This window comes from Ictalurus punctatus, chromosome 20 (assembly GCF_001660625.3).
Source record: "Ictalurus punctatus breed USDA103 chromosome 20, Coco_2.0, whole genome shotgun sequence".
Classification (NCBI taxonomy): Eukaryota; Metazoa; Chordata; class Actinopteri; order Siluriformes; family Ictaluridae; genus Ictalurus; species Ictalurus punctatus.
Window position 1 is genome coordinate 22,490,437 of NC_030435.2, and position 17,088 is coordinate 22,507,524.

Sequence of the window (17,088 nt, forward strand, 5' to 3'; positions counted from 1 at the left end):
TTCCCTATATATAACCTAACTTTGTGTTTCTTTATAAAATGACTATATCAGTAACATATGTTTCAGTAACAATGTTGTATTCATTCAGTAAGTAAGACCCGCTTGTCTTTGCTTTTTCTCTTGTGTTGTTAGTTGTTTATAATTAAAATATCAGTTCTGGTGGAGGTGGAAGTTCCGTTAAAAAAAAAAAGAAACAAGTTTCCAGAAAAACTGGACATTTTATTAGTCCTTCATCAGTAGTGTGTGGTAAAGTACTTGATGTTGAAGCCATAACACTGCTTTCCAAACTGCTGAGAGTGTCATTTCATTGCTGCCATAGAAACTACTAGGAATGCAAACAAGCATGTCATTAATCATTCATGTTTTATCCGTTGCTGTTGGAAAATACCACGAGGTGAGAAATTCTGATGATGATATGAAGGTATTCAACGGACAACGAGCTGTATTTCTTCTCGTGTAGTTAGTGATAAGGGAGGATCAGGTACAGGAATGTTGTTTGTTGTAAACATTGATATCACTTCTGGGAAAGTTGTCCACCAATCAACAACTGCAGAACTGACTGATGAAAGACTATATGGTGATTAAAACACACTGTGCATGAAAAAAACTAAACTTTCATGTCTGACTAAACACCAGCAAGGGGACCAGCAGTGTAGGTGTGTGTAATGAGTAAGGAATAAAACACTCTGGGCATGTTGTTATAAAAATAAAAAAAAGATCGGAGGGGGGTGTGGGGGGGGTGTTAATATTTTTTCAATAATGTCTTGTTTTTCTCTTATATAATTACAATACGTGGTTTGCATGTTCTCCCGGGTACTCCGGTTTCCTCCTCCAGTCCAAAGACATGCATGGTAGGCTGATTCGCATGTCAAAATTGTCCGTTGTGTATGAATAGGTGTGTGATTGTGCCGTGCGATGGATTGGCACCCCGTCCAGGGTGTACCTCGCCCTGTGTCCGATGCTCCCTGGGATAGGCTCCAGGTTCCCCGTGACCCTGTAGGATAAGCGGTATAGAAAATGGATGGATAATTACAAACAAGAATGACACATCATACTTTTTATCCATTTACAGTTACAGTTAATGTTGTGGAATGAAGAGAGAGACAGAGAGAATGTCTTGTGAGCTGTACTGTCTATTTTCAAATATATATATATATATATATATATATATATATATATATATATATATATATATATATATATATATAATTGATGGTAGACTCGCTGTTGCCACACCATGTATCCTAATCCTGAAGGTCTGGCAAGGTTAGCCATCATTATTAAACCTCATTTGATGAGGCAAGTAACTGCAGCTCATGCATTCAAGGGCAATTAACACGCTCCCTGGCCATTTGCTCTCAGTGGCCGTATCCAATACAAGACGTCCCTCGAGGAGCAGCGTTGGTAGGCGAGGCTGAGGCTGCTAAACTGTTTGAGTGCTAACAAAAGGCGGATTGGTGTGTATGCGTGTGTGAGGACAACAAAGCCTGGAGAAAGAGCCTTAATAGTAGGGGGTGCTTTGTAAATCTGCCCCGGTGCCTCCCCAGAGCCCAGCCATCCCCATCCTGAGCCCCCTCGGCTCCATTGGCCACAGCTGCCTGTGTCTTTGTATTCAAGGGGCAAAATGGCCACCTGCATGTCAGTGGGATGGGAAAACAAAGCAACTCGGTGTGAGGAGAATGTAAAGTTTCACCAACAGTAGTTTAAAGTGGCTCATGAGTGTCTTATGAAAGAAGCAGATCGGTGTGAGTTCATAATCTAAGAAATTCAGATAATACAGAACAAAATGAATCACATTTTGCTTTTCACCCCCCCCCCCCCCCCCCCCCTTCATCACCCCCACCACCCCCATGGACTAATTATTTAATTATAAACGTGAATATACTTACCCTCAACTTTAAGTGTCTTCATGATAGGACACGTGCAGATCATCTACAATACGATAATATCGTGATAATCAGGCTCCTGATGATGTTATCATGGACACTCAGAGATGATCTCTCCCAGTCCTGCTTTTAATTTGCGAGGCAGCTGTAAAAGAAAGGCAGTATTATTGAGCTGCTTTTTAATAAAAACCTGTCCCGCAACACAGTGATCTCCTAAACAGCTTCTTTTAGGTGTAGGCTTACTTGTAGCATTTATTACATTTTTAAATTTCATTATAATGAATATAATTTTGCAAGGGCTTTACAAGTCTATGGACTAGCTTTTCATTAAAAAAAAAAAAAACAAAACAAAAAAACAAAACAAAAACAAATCAAACCTCTTATATAGTTAAAGTAAAATCTGGATGGAACAATTTCCAAGACAATTGCAATGGCAAGACACAATAGCAACAAAACTGAGATAATCAGGAAGGCATCAGCCAAACATATCTGTCGTCCTTAATTAAAGAATCCTTACAAAAATGAACCGTGAGGATTTTGGACACGAAAATAATAAAAATGGGTTGTAAAGTTTCTAGTAAAGATCACTGAAATTGACTAAACTTGTAATAGAATATGTATAGAGAAACACCTGGTTCAAGTATTAATGTGGGATTATTACAGCTACAGAATGGTTCACGTTTTACTGTAGTACACTGTGAGCTTTTGATTTCCATTCCATAAAAGACCGTACCACAGAGAAATACTGGATTAAGTTGAGGAGAAAACATTACAATTCCTAACTGCATGTCATTCAGATAGCAACCCATGGCAGTGCCACAGGAGCGACATAACAGTGTAACAGTACAAAGCCATATTAAAACCATATTGATGTCATATTAAGTACAACAACTGCTCTTACAATGCCATAACACAACTGTCCACAGTGTCATAATGAACACTGGATTAAACAGTGTTACCACAATACTGTATTAAAACCTTAGCAGGGTCATAATTTATCATCTTTTATAAAATATAATAGAATTACAATGTGTCTAAGGAGCTACGTACACAATCAAACGTAAGGGGTTTTTGTAAGTGTACACGGCTTAATTATCTGATAACATGTATATTCAGTTTCTTCTACTAATTACCAAATATACACAAACCATACCTGCAAAAGAAATCATTATGTATTGTGTCAATGAAGCTTAAGCAGTACATTTGCATATTATATTATGAAAATAAGGCTTCAGGATTCTATTTTATTCTATTCTATTCTGTCATTGAAGCTTAAGCAGTGCATTTGCATATTATATTATGTAAATAAGGCTTCAGGATTCTATTTTATTCTATTCTATTCTGTCATTGAAGCTTAAGCAGTGCATTTGCATATTATATTATGTAAATAAGGCTTCAGGATTCTACTCTATTAATGAAGCTTAAGCAGTGCATTTGCATATTATAATATTATATTATGTAAATAAGGCTTCATGATTCTATTCTATTAATGGAGCTTAAGCAGCGCATTTGCATATTATATTATGTAAATAAGGCTTCAGGATTCTATTCTATTTTATTCTATTCTGTGAACGAAGCTTAGGCAGCACATTTGCATATATGTAAGTAAGGATTCTATTCTATTCTATTATGTCACTGTGGCATGAAGATGATATTTTTATTCTCTTGCCGTGCCTTAATATTCTATTTCAGTCTATTCTATTATGTCACTGTGGTTTAAGATTCTGTTCTACTTGATCCAACTCTAATATATTTTATTAGTACATTGTGGCTTAAATGTTATTTTCTATTCTATTCTTTTATGTCACTGTGACTTAATGATTCTATTCAGTTTTATGACACCATGTCGAATCTTAACCATCCTATTCTTATCCGGCATGTGATGTTGCGTTCTAAGCAGCCTGCAGTTCCTTTTATGGACAGTAGGCGGCAGAAGAGACTGAAGGAAATCAGCATTGGCGCCGCAGCTCCGAACTTTCATATCCCATAATTCATTGCTGCGGTAGCTTCGACGTGCAGCGCGAAAAAACAAAATGGCGGAAGACACGCCGCTATGTACCAGAGCACGTACACGTTAACAATGAATAATGTACAAATCTATATAAAACCACAGTTTAATAATTTGCGTCTGCATGTGATTTATTTGTGTGTACATTTAACGACGACTGACATGTTATTACAAAGCCAACACGATTAGCGTGGATGCTAAGTAGCAAGCTATCACTAGCTCAATGCTAGCTAATCTGGTCTATCTGTAGAATTAATCCGCAGTGTTTAGCAACAACATGGCGATGTTTTAACTCCTTCCTACTTTAAATATTTAAAGTTTTCTCCCATAAGGGAAGGAGAAAGGTGAAACAGTAAGGAAAAAACCTAAGGCTCGCCAAAACCAGTCTGTTTGTCGGATTTTTGGGGATGAAATTTGCAATAATAGATGGAGGGGATGATATGACCAAAATATTATATCATGATACCTTATGATATTTCCACGATGCATGATATATCGTGATATTTGGGTTTCCTGACAACGTGGCAGCAAAACAACAGTGCCACACACCCAACCTTCAATAAACAGCCATCATTTATCCTATTTTTATGTTATGTTATCAAACACTAAGTTGCAGCACCATGTTATGTATGACACAGAGCCCCTGCGATGGGCCATGAGCACTTAAATGACGGAGACACGGCCATCTCGGCCATTTCTACAGAAATAGCTTATCCCGTGTGAACTGACGATAAATATCACAGACGTCCAGAGTAACAGTTATTTTATAGACGTACAGTATGTCCTGAAAATGAATCCCGTCCAAATAGGGCTTAAGAGTGCTGAACTCAACTCAAGAATAAAGAATTATTTTTAAATCATTTTTTTGGTGAGCATGTTTGCCTCACACCTCCAGGGTTGGAGGTTCGATTCCCGCCACTGCCCTGTTTCCTCCGGGTACTCTGGTTTCCTCCCGCAGTCCAAAGACATGCATGGTAGTCTGATTGGCATGTCCAAAGTGTCCGTAGTGTATGAATGGGTGTGTGAATGTGTATGTGATTGTGCCCTGCGATGGATGGCACCCCGTCCAGGGTATACCCTGCCTTGTGCCCAATACTCCCTGGGATAGGGTCCAGGGTCCCCGCGACCCTGTCGGATAAGCGGTATAGAAAATGGATGGATGGATGAAAGGAATTATTGTCTGTGCAGTTTAGCTAGCATTATCATTTGATATTTACGTACTTTTGATTTAGGGTTGGTTGGATATGTTCATAATGCACAAGATTTATCACAAAGTGCATACAAATGAGTCAAATCACGTCTAATGAACAATTATATTTGGAATATTTTATTATATTTAATATCTAGCATTATATTATCCTAACAATACAGCTAGTACAAAAAGCAGTTTTTCCTGTAGAATATTTTCACTGTAGACAAAAAGTATCAGAAAATAACATTACTGTAGTCAAAAAAAGTTGCAAATGTTACAAAACAGGTAAGAAATATGACAGCCGTCCTTGTCCATCTATAAGCGGATGACTCAGATGACAGTAAGAGCGCTAAAACGAAGCGGGAAAACATTTGTAGAGGGAAATGTCATTGCATTTTATTACATATTGTAAGGAAAGGTGAATTATTATTTAGTTACTGTTTAGTTTCTTTATGGACAAATAATAATTGATGACTATGCTAGTTCTTAGTATCTTAGTTTGTGCAACAAAAAGAACACTTCAGTTCTGAACCTTTACATACTAACATTTCAGTTCTTGCATTAACTTTTTCCTTCTTTTTAAAAGCTAGACAAAAGTGCATGACAGAGACTTGTGCATGTGTGTGGTCTTGGGGACCTAGGATTTGGTTAAATTGAAAGAGTAAGCAGATGACAGATGACATGATAACAGAAATCACACAGCATGCAGTTGTGTGGCCGTGAGATTCGCAATGCTAGTGTAGAACACTGTGGAGTGTTTATAGGGCTAATTAGTATGCTGCTTATGCTGCTTTGGAGTTTTTATGGGTCTACGGTCATGCTCAAATCACAAAAATGAGTCCAACCAGCCATACTATATATGTGGTATATCATATCACTCAACCAGCTCCAGACACTCAAACACATACTAGTTATTCTAGTCAACACAGCTAGCTCTTAATTCTTATGCCTGACACACACACCCCTGTAGACATGACATCAGAGTCCCGGGTCAGACAGTCAATACACACACGCACACACACACGCACACTCCACAGAGCTCGTTTTAGTTTAGACAGCTTTTCTGAGTGCATCCTATGCACAGCAGGAGCACACACCCTTCACTAAAGCAGTGTCATTGCGGTGAAATCCAGCTCTCAGGCAGCTTCAGACTGCCAATCAAAACAGGGAGGCGAACTCTTTAACACGTGGGGCTTTAAGGTTAAGCGTCTGGTGCTTGAAAGAAAATGAATTAGTGATTCTGGTGCTGATTTCTTAATTGTTGCTGTATTTTCATTATTCTGGTGAAAAGTTAGGCGTTGTGTGCCGCACTGATGTCACAGTGGGACGCTGCTTTTGCTAGTTACAGTGGTGTTTAACGGTAATGTTAATAAAAAAAACTTCAGTGATCTCATTTACACCATGTGATGTGTTAATGGCGGTATTAATATGACGGTTGAAACTTTGGAAGCTGATCTGTTCGAGCAGAGTGCACAGATCTGGACGGACTAAAGCGCCGCTGCATCACTCTCTTTATGTAGAGATGATGATGCAACAGCTAAATCCCAGTGCAACGCTATAAGTAGGTAGGCGAACGGCGTTATAACGATTAAAAATTGATGTATAAAAACATTTCATTACAAAGTCTATCTTGAATCAAGTTCAAGATCATGTTAATTATAAAGATGAATCTCAAATATTCAGAGCAGATTTCCACTTTACCTTTCGCATGATACAGGCTTCACTGCACTTTGGTCAACTTCACCAGACATTGAGAAGTTGATCAATTGTTAACGAGGACGAATGGTGATCAAGTTACAGTTGTTTCTTTTTAATAAGCAGAGCTGACATGTGGGCACTAGTGTAAGTTCAGACATTGCACAAGGTGCTTCATGGTTGATGCATTTAACGCAAACCGATAATGGAACCCAGTGCAGCGCCATCATCCAAACAGTTTCCTTGACTAGAGAATAAATTCTTCATCATGCTGTCTTCCATGTCATTCTCGGACTTGTCAACGACAGGCCATCCTTGTTCTTAAAACTGCTATGATGTACTTTATTTTATTGGGCACTGATCTTTAACAAAATTCAAATATTTAATACATCCCCAAACACAAACATGTGTGCGATGCTCTAATTTCCAACACAAAACTCCTCACAAAAGATCTCCGTACACCATATCCTTTTTTCCTTAACTTTTTACATTTTACAGTAGAGGTCATGACCCAGAGACATTATATCCATATTTTAACCCAATAATAAGCATCCCCATACATGCTTGTATTGAGTACTAATAATTTAAGGCACAGCAGATGACATTAAGATCAACATTGCAGGCTTTCTAAACTAGCTTTAGTGAAGATCTTAAGCGATGCTCGAGCAGTCCTGTGAATTGAACTCAAGCTTCTGGTAGCAGAGATGTACCAAAGGAAACAGAGAGGTCAAGTACAACTCACAAAATAAAAGTCAGGTTTATTGTTGAACAAACTTCACACACACAGACAGGCCAAGGTAAAACAAATGCAAACGAAAAACAATAAGAAAAGTAACTCCTTTTCTTTGGCCTAGCCCTCCCATACAAACAAAACAAAAACGAAACAAAACTAGTTTATGGTACAACTAAAGTTCATACATAAAATCTGACTGGAATGCTCAGAGTTAAATGGCTGAATTTTTTTTATTATTTTTTATAAATGTTTCTGTTTCCAAAGTTTGCGAGACATGGTCAAACAAGTAAAATTTCATAAAGAAGCACCGTTTTGGTCACAGGAGATCACGATCAAGTGACTGATCCCTTAACAATATGTACAAAAATATAAAATGTAAATAAAAATACAAACAAATCCTCGTCTTGTGAACTTTGTCGTCGTGTTGGGGATCTGGGTGGTGGACTTTTCCCTCTAGAAAATTTTGCATTGGGGGTTAGTGGGTGAGACGCAGGAACTTGGGGGGGAAAAAATGACCATGTTTGATGTTTGAGTCCTTTATGCCACTGGCTCCAACAAATGTGCTGAAGATGAGCTCTACACCGGATCAGTAGCATCCAACAATCCTTTTAATCATCGTCGTCCGTCTTCTGTTTCTTCGGGTCGACCTCGTCCTAGAAGCAGCAAAAGCCACGGATTAGAAAAGCAGAAGAGTGTAGAGAAGACTGAGGAAAATTAACTCCTAACAACTTTCTGATGCTCAGCTACACATCTTCACCTCATCGTCCTCGTCATCCTCATCAGCCCCTCGTTTCGTTCCTCCGCCCAGGTCGTCCTCCTCGTCCTCCTCCTCATCTTCATCTCCTGCAATAAGAAAGTCGATATTAAGTCAAGACTTGCACCCAGGTTTCCATCATCAGACGCATCTACGAGAAGTTAAAATGACTTTTAGGAAACTGCAACACCCACCCTCTCCATCTTCCTCCTCGTCTTCTTCGTCTACTTCATCCTCCTCTTCCTCATCAATCTCAGGCTCTCCGTTCTCCTCATTTTCCTGTTAAAGCAGATTTCCGTTATACCAAGATCACCCTCCTCGTCTCAGTCAACCCATGAACAAATCTTGACCGAAATGAATCGTTTAGTATGTGGCACCTTTCCATTAGTGGCCTCCTTTCCATTTTCCTTCTCCTCAAGGAGCTTCTTCTCCTTCAAGTCCTGTAAAATGATTAAACACACCCATTAACACGACGCCTTGTTAGACGAGAGTGCCCTTGCTATTTAAAACCATCATTACGTCCAATGGACTTGGGCCAAACGGTGAGTGAGAGGAAAGGGGGTGGGAGGTGGACAAGAGCGCCCTCTGTGAGCCTGTGCGTGAAAGTGCAGCCAGGGTCAGAACAACGTCATTGGCTGACACAGAGGCTTTCCAGCTGTCAATCATTTGGCGTAAGGACCCGCCTACTTAAGAGGTAGATGATTTGTAATACGACACCTCAGTGTTATTGAGATACCATGGGTATTGTAGTTCGGGCAATTTCGTGAACGCCATATGCTAGGAGGCGGACACACCCGTGGAAGAAAAAGAAAGAAAAAAAAGAAGGGACGGTCGTTAAGATTCAGGCGAGTCAGGGGTGGGAAAACAAGCTGACTTGGAAGACTTTGAAAGGACAAAGAAGGCCTGGCGCATGGCTTTCTCTCTCTCTCTCTCATCATATCCGAGACCATAATCCCAAAAAGCATAGCGCACCCTCGCGCACTAAACAGTGCGCCAATCTGGAGCGCGCAACCATTACCGCACACACACACACACACACACACACACACACACACACTACCGTACTACATAGTATGCACACCTAGTGCACAAACAGTGCGCACAGCAATAGGTTGCGTACTATCTAGTACAGTATGCGGTTTGGTGCGCAGCCAGAAGAGCGCAATCCACTCCCCCTCCTTCCTTCCTTCCCTCCCTCCTGCTTGCTTTCACGCTATCTATCTACCGGATTTAGGTCGAGAAGAACAAACCGGAGGCGGTCAGTCACTTTATCCGGCTTTTCACCGAAACGTGCTCGATTAGGAAAAACCGCAGATGATTCACTTTACACGCTACTAAAGTCCCGAAGTCAGAAAGCCATGGAGAAAACGAGCGTGCGTTTCATATCCGAATTTCAGAACCGACTCGACGGTTTTCTGTTTAGATCAAGCACACCGCACGAGCGACCACCAAATTATCCCAATGCTATTTAAAAATATATATTATTACGCTATTATTATTAGTAGTAGCAGTGGTAGTAGAAGTGGTGGTATTTGACAGTATGTGACACCTCTCTGATGCCGGGTGTAATTCAGATTCTACTTGCGATGCACCTCCGTTAATAGCATTAATTTAAAAAAAAAAAATAATAATAAGGATTATTTAGGCTACAGAGTGCATGCAACAAACCGAATGTGTACATCACCTCGCAGCACAGGTGTTCATCTAGTCACATCTACAAAAACATCACTGCACCCCTGAACATAATCTAGATACAAACTAACAGCACTTCCGAAATGTACACTCGGAAGTAACAAGATATCAGATCAGGCTCGATCCAGAACGCTTCATGGGCACATGAGAGAGAGAGAGAGAGAGAGAGAGAGAGAGAGAGAGAGAGAGAGAGAATATCCAATAAACAAAAACAAACCAGTTTATTAATACGCCTATTAATAGGATACAGACAAATGATGTGTGATGGATGGGATATGAACGTTTAAAAAAAAAAAATCAAATGAAATGAAATTAACGCTCGAGCACCGAGACATCACAAACTCCAAACCGAAAATAATAAACTTGCACATCAAAAACGCGTAATGTCAGGATCCCACGGATAAACAATTCACAAGTTATAAACAGTAAGAGAATGTTAAAGTTGCTGAGAATGTGCACAAGGCGCGGGAATATAATTATAAAGGCCTAATAAATCAAACAGCGTGCAAATGAAATCATATTAGAGCAGGGGAAATGATTAGATCAATCAACGCGAGTGATCAACCAGTGATTTGTCGGTGTAATAATAATAATCATAATTATAATCATAATTAGAATAATAATCATTCTCATGTCCGGCGGCGCTGCTCGGGTTCAAAGAGGAACCGAGAACCGACTGTAGCTTATAAACAAAGAACCCGCGCGCGATGTTAACGTTAGCAAGCCCCATTCAGGACAATAAGAACAATATTTGTTGATTTACTTCCAAATTGGATTCCAAATTAATCACTTTGATGTGATCTAAAACGGTCTCAGTGGGTTTTCTTTTTTTTCTGTTTTTTTTTTCTGTTGTGTTTTTCTTGGGCACGATACCGTGGGGATCTCCATCGGTGTCCGCGCGCGAACTAGTAAAGATCGGGAGGAAATAAAATGAATGAAAAAACCCCCCAACGATTGATGTCTCCTTTTCCGTGTTTCTTACCTTGGCGGAAATTTCCGTCGCGGAATCTACCTTGGTGTCTGCCATGGTTGTCTTTTTTAAATTTTTTATATTGACTAAATAATATAAATAATGCCAAAAAAAAACGTAAGAAAATATTTAAGTAAATCCGCTTCGCGTTGATTCTTCTCTAATCAATATTAAGCTGTTTACTTTATAGCTCTTCTAAGCTAATGCCGTCGGCATGCGATGTAGGAGGCTTTAATATAGGTTTGTGGGCGGAGCTAGAGAAGAAGGGACGGACACTTGGACATGATTGGCTGGCGGTTCGGATGGGGGCGTGTTTTACTACGCCGTAAGAGTGGAACAATGGATAGGGTTTCTAAACGGAAAAAAAAGGACACACCTCCTGAGCCGAACCGCTAATTTAACTGAACAAGAGGAGGAAGAAGAAAAAGAAGCCAAAAAAAAGAAGAAGAAGAAGAAGTAGACACACCCCCTGCTTAAAAAAAAAAAAAAACAAAAAAAAAAAACCCGAAAACCCTATAGACACAGCATATAGACTATATTTCCTTAATAAGAACGTCCGGAAGTTTTTGGAGGCGTGTTAGCCTAATATATAAATAAATAAAAAAATTTCCCCAAATGAAATACACCGCCATGATGTGACGCGCAAACCCGAATGATCCGGTTCGGTAGGCTTAATACGGTGGATCAGGTATGTTAGAGCGGGAAAAAGGCACAGGAGAAAACTCAGGACCAGGATTCAAAAAAAAAAAAAAAAAAAAACACCCGGCTAAAAAAAAAGTGGCAAGGATGAAGTGGAATTTAGGGAAAGGATGTTTTAGTGTCTGGTGCAGCCTCTATTCATTCCCCTCCCTTTTCCGTGATCTTGCTTTGACAAAGAAGGTCGACTAAAAGAAAAGAGCAAAACAAAAAGTTTCTTCCGAAGGCGTCTTCAAAAATTTTTTTATCATGTTTCATTCCACCAACACGGAAATTCCCAACCGAATTGTTTTGATAATGTGTCTTAGGGTTACAGCAAGGTGAGAAAAAAAAATCAACATCAACAACAAAAAAAAAACCCCGACCGTCCAGGAGGAGTGTGATGTCTGGGGTCAGTAAACACGATTAAGCTTTATAACAAGCTATATGTAAAATATCACATTGAAAAACCTTTAAAGAACCTTTTTTCCTTTACTAGATTTAGTTACAGATCATTAGAACAAAGCAGAAGGCACCAGGCTGCGAACATAACAAGCAGGAGGAGGAGGGGAGGGGAGGGGGTGTTTCGGGGACTAATTCATCATAACCTACATTTAAATTTCTACTTTGATGACGACGCCGTTTGCAGCGAGACGACGCTGATTGGTTAGTTCGACGCGCAGAGCGTTTCTCTCGAAGACTATTGGTCGCTCAGGGTGTCAGTCAGACGCCGCTCGCGCGCGGTGAGAGGCAAATCCCGGAAGTGGATCATCGCAGGAACTGTACTCGGATGCGAGATTGAATTAGGTTGTGTTAAAACCTATTACAGATATAATGAAGGTTTCATCAAGGTGGACGAAATGACATTAAGCTCCACTTAAATGATTTCCTGTCACATAGGAACATAGGAATTGTGCTTCATACGCTCAGGAATAAAGGCACCAAACTGTACTTTTCCTTCGATTGGTACTATCAAGAATATGTCCTTTTTTTCTTTCTACTTTTAGTAGCCTATGTATCTTTTATCGTTTGCGTGTATTTCATTAACTTTTAGAGTAAACACTGATTTAAAGGTAAATCGGAGTCCAGGTCTAATTCGTTTATCTTTAGTAGGCTACAGTAAGCGCTTTATCCTGGTCAGGGTCAGGGTGGATCGGGAGCCTTTCCCAGGAACGCTGAGCACAAGATGGGAATACACCCTGGATGGACGCCAGTCACACACTCACAGGCCACCATGCACACACTCACTCACACGTAGGGTCAATTTAGAGTAGCCAGTGTACCACATGGTTTTTCCGGACAGTGGGAGGAAACTAGAGAACACGGAGGAAACCTACATTAACATGGGGAGAACGTGCGGAACCCCACGCAGACGGTAACCCGACTTCAGTCTTGAACCCTGAAGCTGTGAGCTCCCACTCATGGACCTTAAATTATTTATTTATTAATTTATATATTTTTTTACAGGTATACTATATTCATGTTTCCAGGTGACAGATACAGAAGATGTCCCCTTGTTGCTTTTACGCCATCAACAAGAAAAAGCACAGTTTGGCTCCTTTATTTCTGAGAGTGCAGAACTCACTTTGAGAATCTTGAGAAATCGATGACACGGATTTCCATTTGGATTTTTTTTTCCCAAATGATAATACATGACCGTCTATACATGGCAACAAAAAAAAAGGAATATAAAGTTTTTCCTTTTGTTTTATATCGATTTTGTTTATTAATTTTCACATTAGCACACAAATAATTCTCCTGCCAGTTAAACAATTCAACCAATTAAATGGACTATAGACAAAATTAGATCTACAATAAAACACGTCCCAGTTTCAACATACTTTTTCTGAAGATACGGTAGTCTTTTAACCCTTAAACTACTGTCTTAGCTGGTTTAAGCAATGAAATACATTTTTAATCTTCTTTAGAATGCACTTGAAGAAATGAAGAGGAAAGTTTTAGACTGCCCTATCAGGAAACAAACTATGTCAGGGTTAAAAACAAGAAGGACAATTTATACCTGACAAGTTTAAGTGTAGAGAATTTAACTTCAGTGATAAATAGCTGCAGTGTTGCATTCTATACATGTGGTGCGTTGTGTGTTAATTAGTTCTGCGGGACCAATAACAAATCCCTAGAAAAGCCATGAGCAAATCCAAATCAAATGCTCTAACACCTTTACAACAAAATGAAATCAATGTTGTTTAGAGAAAAAAAATGGTGGCGGCGGGGGGTTGGGGGGTTGGGGGGGGGGGGGTTACACACAGTTTATGATCACATCCATGCAGATCCTATTATTAAACCCATGGAACAGATGCATTTTTGTTGATTACTTTGCACCAGCTGTCCGCACTTTCTTTGATTTTTTTTTAAAAATTTGGTCACATTAATTAGGTTAGTGCCCTGTGATGGACTGGCACCCCGTCCAGGATGTCCCCCTGGGATAGGCTCCAGGTAGTAAGGATAAGCGGTACAGAAAATGGATGTATGGATGTATGGATTAATAAGGTGAGTCAATGTCTTTACTGAAAGCCACAATCTTCAGTGTGTTAACTGCATGGTCATCTTATTTAGATAATAGTGCATCGATTTGCCAATTTAAAGCAGACATGGCACATGAGGATTTGGTAATGACTGTTACGCAACCTTTAAAAAAATTTTTTTTAATAGACTGCTTCATTAAAACCCTGTCCTTTCACTCATGTATCTGCATATGTTGTGCTTTGTAAGTCCAATCAAGATCTTTTTTTTTTTTTTTTTTAGAGCAAAACGATAAACGTGATATATAATGCACTCATAATCTAGACTAGTTTTAAGTTTGTATGCTGACAAATGCTTCTTTGTTTCTTCTCTGAGGGACGATACTTGGTTTATTAAAATATTACATTTATGTTATGTGTTTATGAGTTGGTGTGAGTTATGTGGTTGAAGCCTCGGTTCGCAAACATCGTCATTGCTGAATCTTGTTGCTTTGCATAGTAATGTATAGTGTGGAATATATATATATATATATATATATATATATATATATATATATATATATATATATATATATATATATATATATATATATATATTTTTTTTTTTTAAATAAATGTTATAATTGTGCTGGTATTAAATCGAAAAACCTAGCCTGTCATGAAGTTATGAACACAAATCTCTAGTTTTGCTGGGAGAACAGATTGCTCATTGGGCTCATAGTTGTGGTGTGGTGTTGTGTTGTGTTGTAGTAATGATGGTGTTAGGTGGTGTAGTAATGACATTTTAATCATTCGCTCCCGATGTTCGGTTTTTAAAAGTCGACTATTTACATCGTCTGCCTCACTATAAAGCTGCAGAGGAAGTTTTAAGGCGAAAAAGCGTTAAGAGGTCATGACAAGGACAGGCTGATTTAAGGAATGTGAGTCCCAAACGTGTATTGCAGTAGCTGTGTGTTTTTTTTCTTTCTTTTTTCTAAATCAGTCCTTTTTAGTTTCATTTCGTCACTATGAAAAGAAAAAAAAAAAGACAGTTTCTTTATAGAATCGTGCCATGTGGAGAGCTTTACACCCTTAACACGAGACCCAAACACTACACAAAGCTCTACATTTTCCCCGGCACCCTCTGATCTGGCCGGAGGGAAGCGTGTGGGTCGCTGTACACAGCAGATACACACAGAAACACTTCCTCATGAGTAGCCAGAGAGGGTTTGTGCATGCGTGGACCTGCTAGAGGAGGTGAGATGGAGACGTGGAGGGCAACAAGCACTGCTTTTTATGCAAGACTCTACTCACAGCCTGGAGGGTTTTGGAAGACTTCATGATCAAATAGCTGCTTCTGTAAACCACCAGATTCTGGATAAACATATCTTTTATTACATGGTACATGAAACACCAAAAAAAAATAAATAATAAAGAAACAATAATAAAAAATATTGTGCGAACTTGTTATTAACCATAATTATGTACGATTATCAGCGACGCAACACTACTCGAATTACACAATATGCTAATATTAAGTAAAATGATACAATTTTGTGATGATGTATGAAGAAGAGGGTAGATAGCACTTTTATTCTGAGTGTGTTACGGTGCCCTGTGACACAGCTTGACCAGCCATTAGAAGAAAAAAAAAAAGCAGTTGGCTGGCTTCACATATCTTGGACGAAGCACGTGTTAGCGTTCACCAAGAAAAGAAGAGCTGTTTTTTTTTGTTCAGAATAGATGTTTTTATCATAGCACATCCAGGAATTCCATAACTAAGATGTTTTAAGGTAGTAATACCATCTCACTTTCGATTTTAGGATGTAAAAAGTCACTACGCTGAGTTTCGATGGAATTGAATGAATCATCACAGAGAATGTGTTCTTTTAATACCTTCATATTTGAAATGGAAAAATTGATTACATTATATTTTTGTAATGCCTACACCAGGGTTGTCCAGTCTTATCTGCGAAAGGTCAGCGTTTCTGCAGGTTTTCATACCAGCCAAGTATCTGATTGAAGGCCAGGATGAATTGTTTAAACAGGTGGAAACAGGTGGGGCTCCTGATTGGCTGGAGTGAAAACTTCCCATTCACTTTAAGGATCAGATTGGACACCTATAACTTTCTCACTTCTGATTGTTTGTGTTTGGTGGCAAAAGTGGAAAACGCAAGAGTCGTAGACATGGATTGGGATTGGAGCCCAGATTACTGAAGATGTGACAGTGAATGAGTTGATCAGGTCCTCCTCAACCCTCTGAACTTGTTTCTGTGCGGAATAAAAATATCTGATTCTGATGATTCTAATGACTTTATGGTGCCATGTCCAAGCATCCAGTACAGGTTTATCCTCTGAAGGAGATGCATATATATATATAGACTACATGAATATCATGTCAGATATGTCTGTAAGAATATTAATTATTCATCATCATCATCATCATGTACATCATGAGACCAGCTAGCACTGCCTGCTGGGAAAAGAACAAAAATAATTACATTTACATAATAATTACATTGTTGTTGTTTTTTCTCCCTTTCCTTTAACCCCTACAGTATCGGCATGCATATAATATAGATTGTGTTCCCTCTAGTGGAAAGTGCACACTAGAGCAAATACTTCCTAATCATGACTAACCAGTGCTGGGTGAAGAAAAGAAAACTATTATGTACAGATGGAAAATATTTTTCAAAATAAGTGGTTCATAAAAAAAAGAATGAAACATGAGGCTGTCTTGGTTAATTTACAAACAATCGCACAATAGTCTGTAGAAGTCATATGGAAATTATAGTAGTTTAATGTGTTTATATGAATCTGATGTTTGGGGTTTCCTATGTTTATTATATGTATTCATGTTATATACATGTCACTATATATTAACTTGATTATATATTAATTTAGTTTCCCAGCAAAGGCGTATATTTTTAAGTGATGTGATACAACCCAACAGAAAGTGGATTATTATCCAGTAACACCCTGTCCAAAGTGTTTTCTTCCTCTTATATCACTACAGTTGGCCAA

At 38.9% G+C, this 17,088-nt stretch overlaps 1 protein-coding gene across 1 annotated transcript; it reads right to left on the reverse strand.

Annotated features, from left to right (window-relative positions):
* Positions 1-7,513: 7,513 nt before the first annotated feature.
* On the reverse strand, positions 7,514-11,144 carry ptmab (prothymosin alpha b). Its single transcript, XM_017496261.3, has 5 exons — positions 10,943-11,144; positions 8,646-8,708; positions 8,463-8,547; positions 8,272-8,357; positions 7,514-8,167 (listed from the first exon to the last, which is right to left on the reverse strand). The coding sequence occupies exons 1-5, from the start codon at positions 10,985-10,987 to the stop codon at positions 8,123-8,125; spliced, it is 324 nt and encodes a 107-aa protein (XP_017351750.1). The 5' UTR covers positions 10,988-11,144; the 3' UTR covers positions 7,514-8,122.
* Between the last annotated feature and the right edge of the window lie 5,944 nt (positions 11,145-17,088).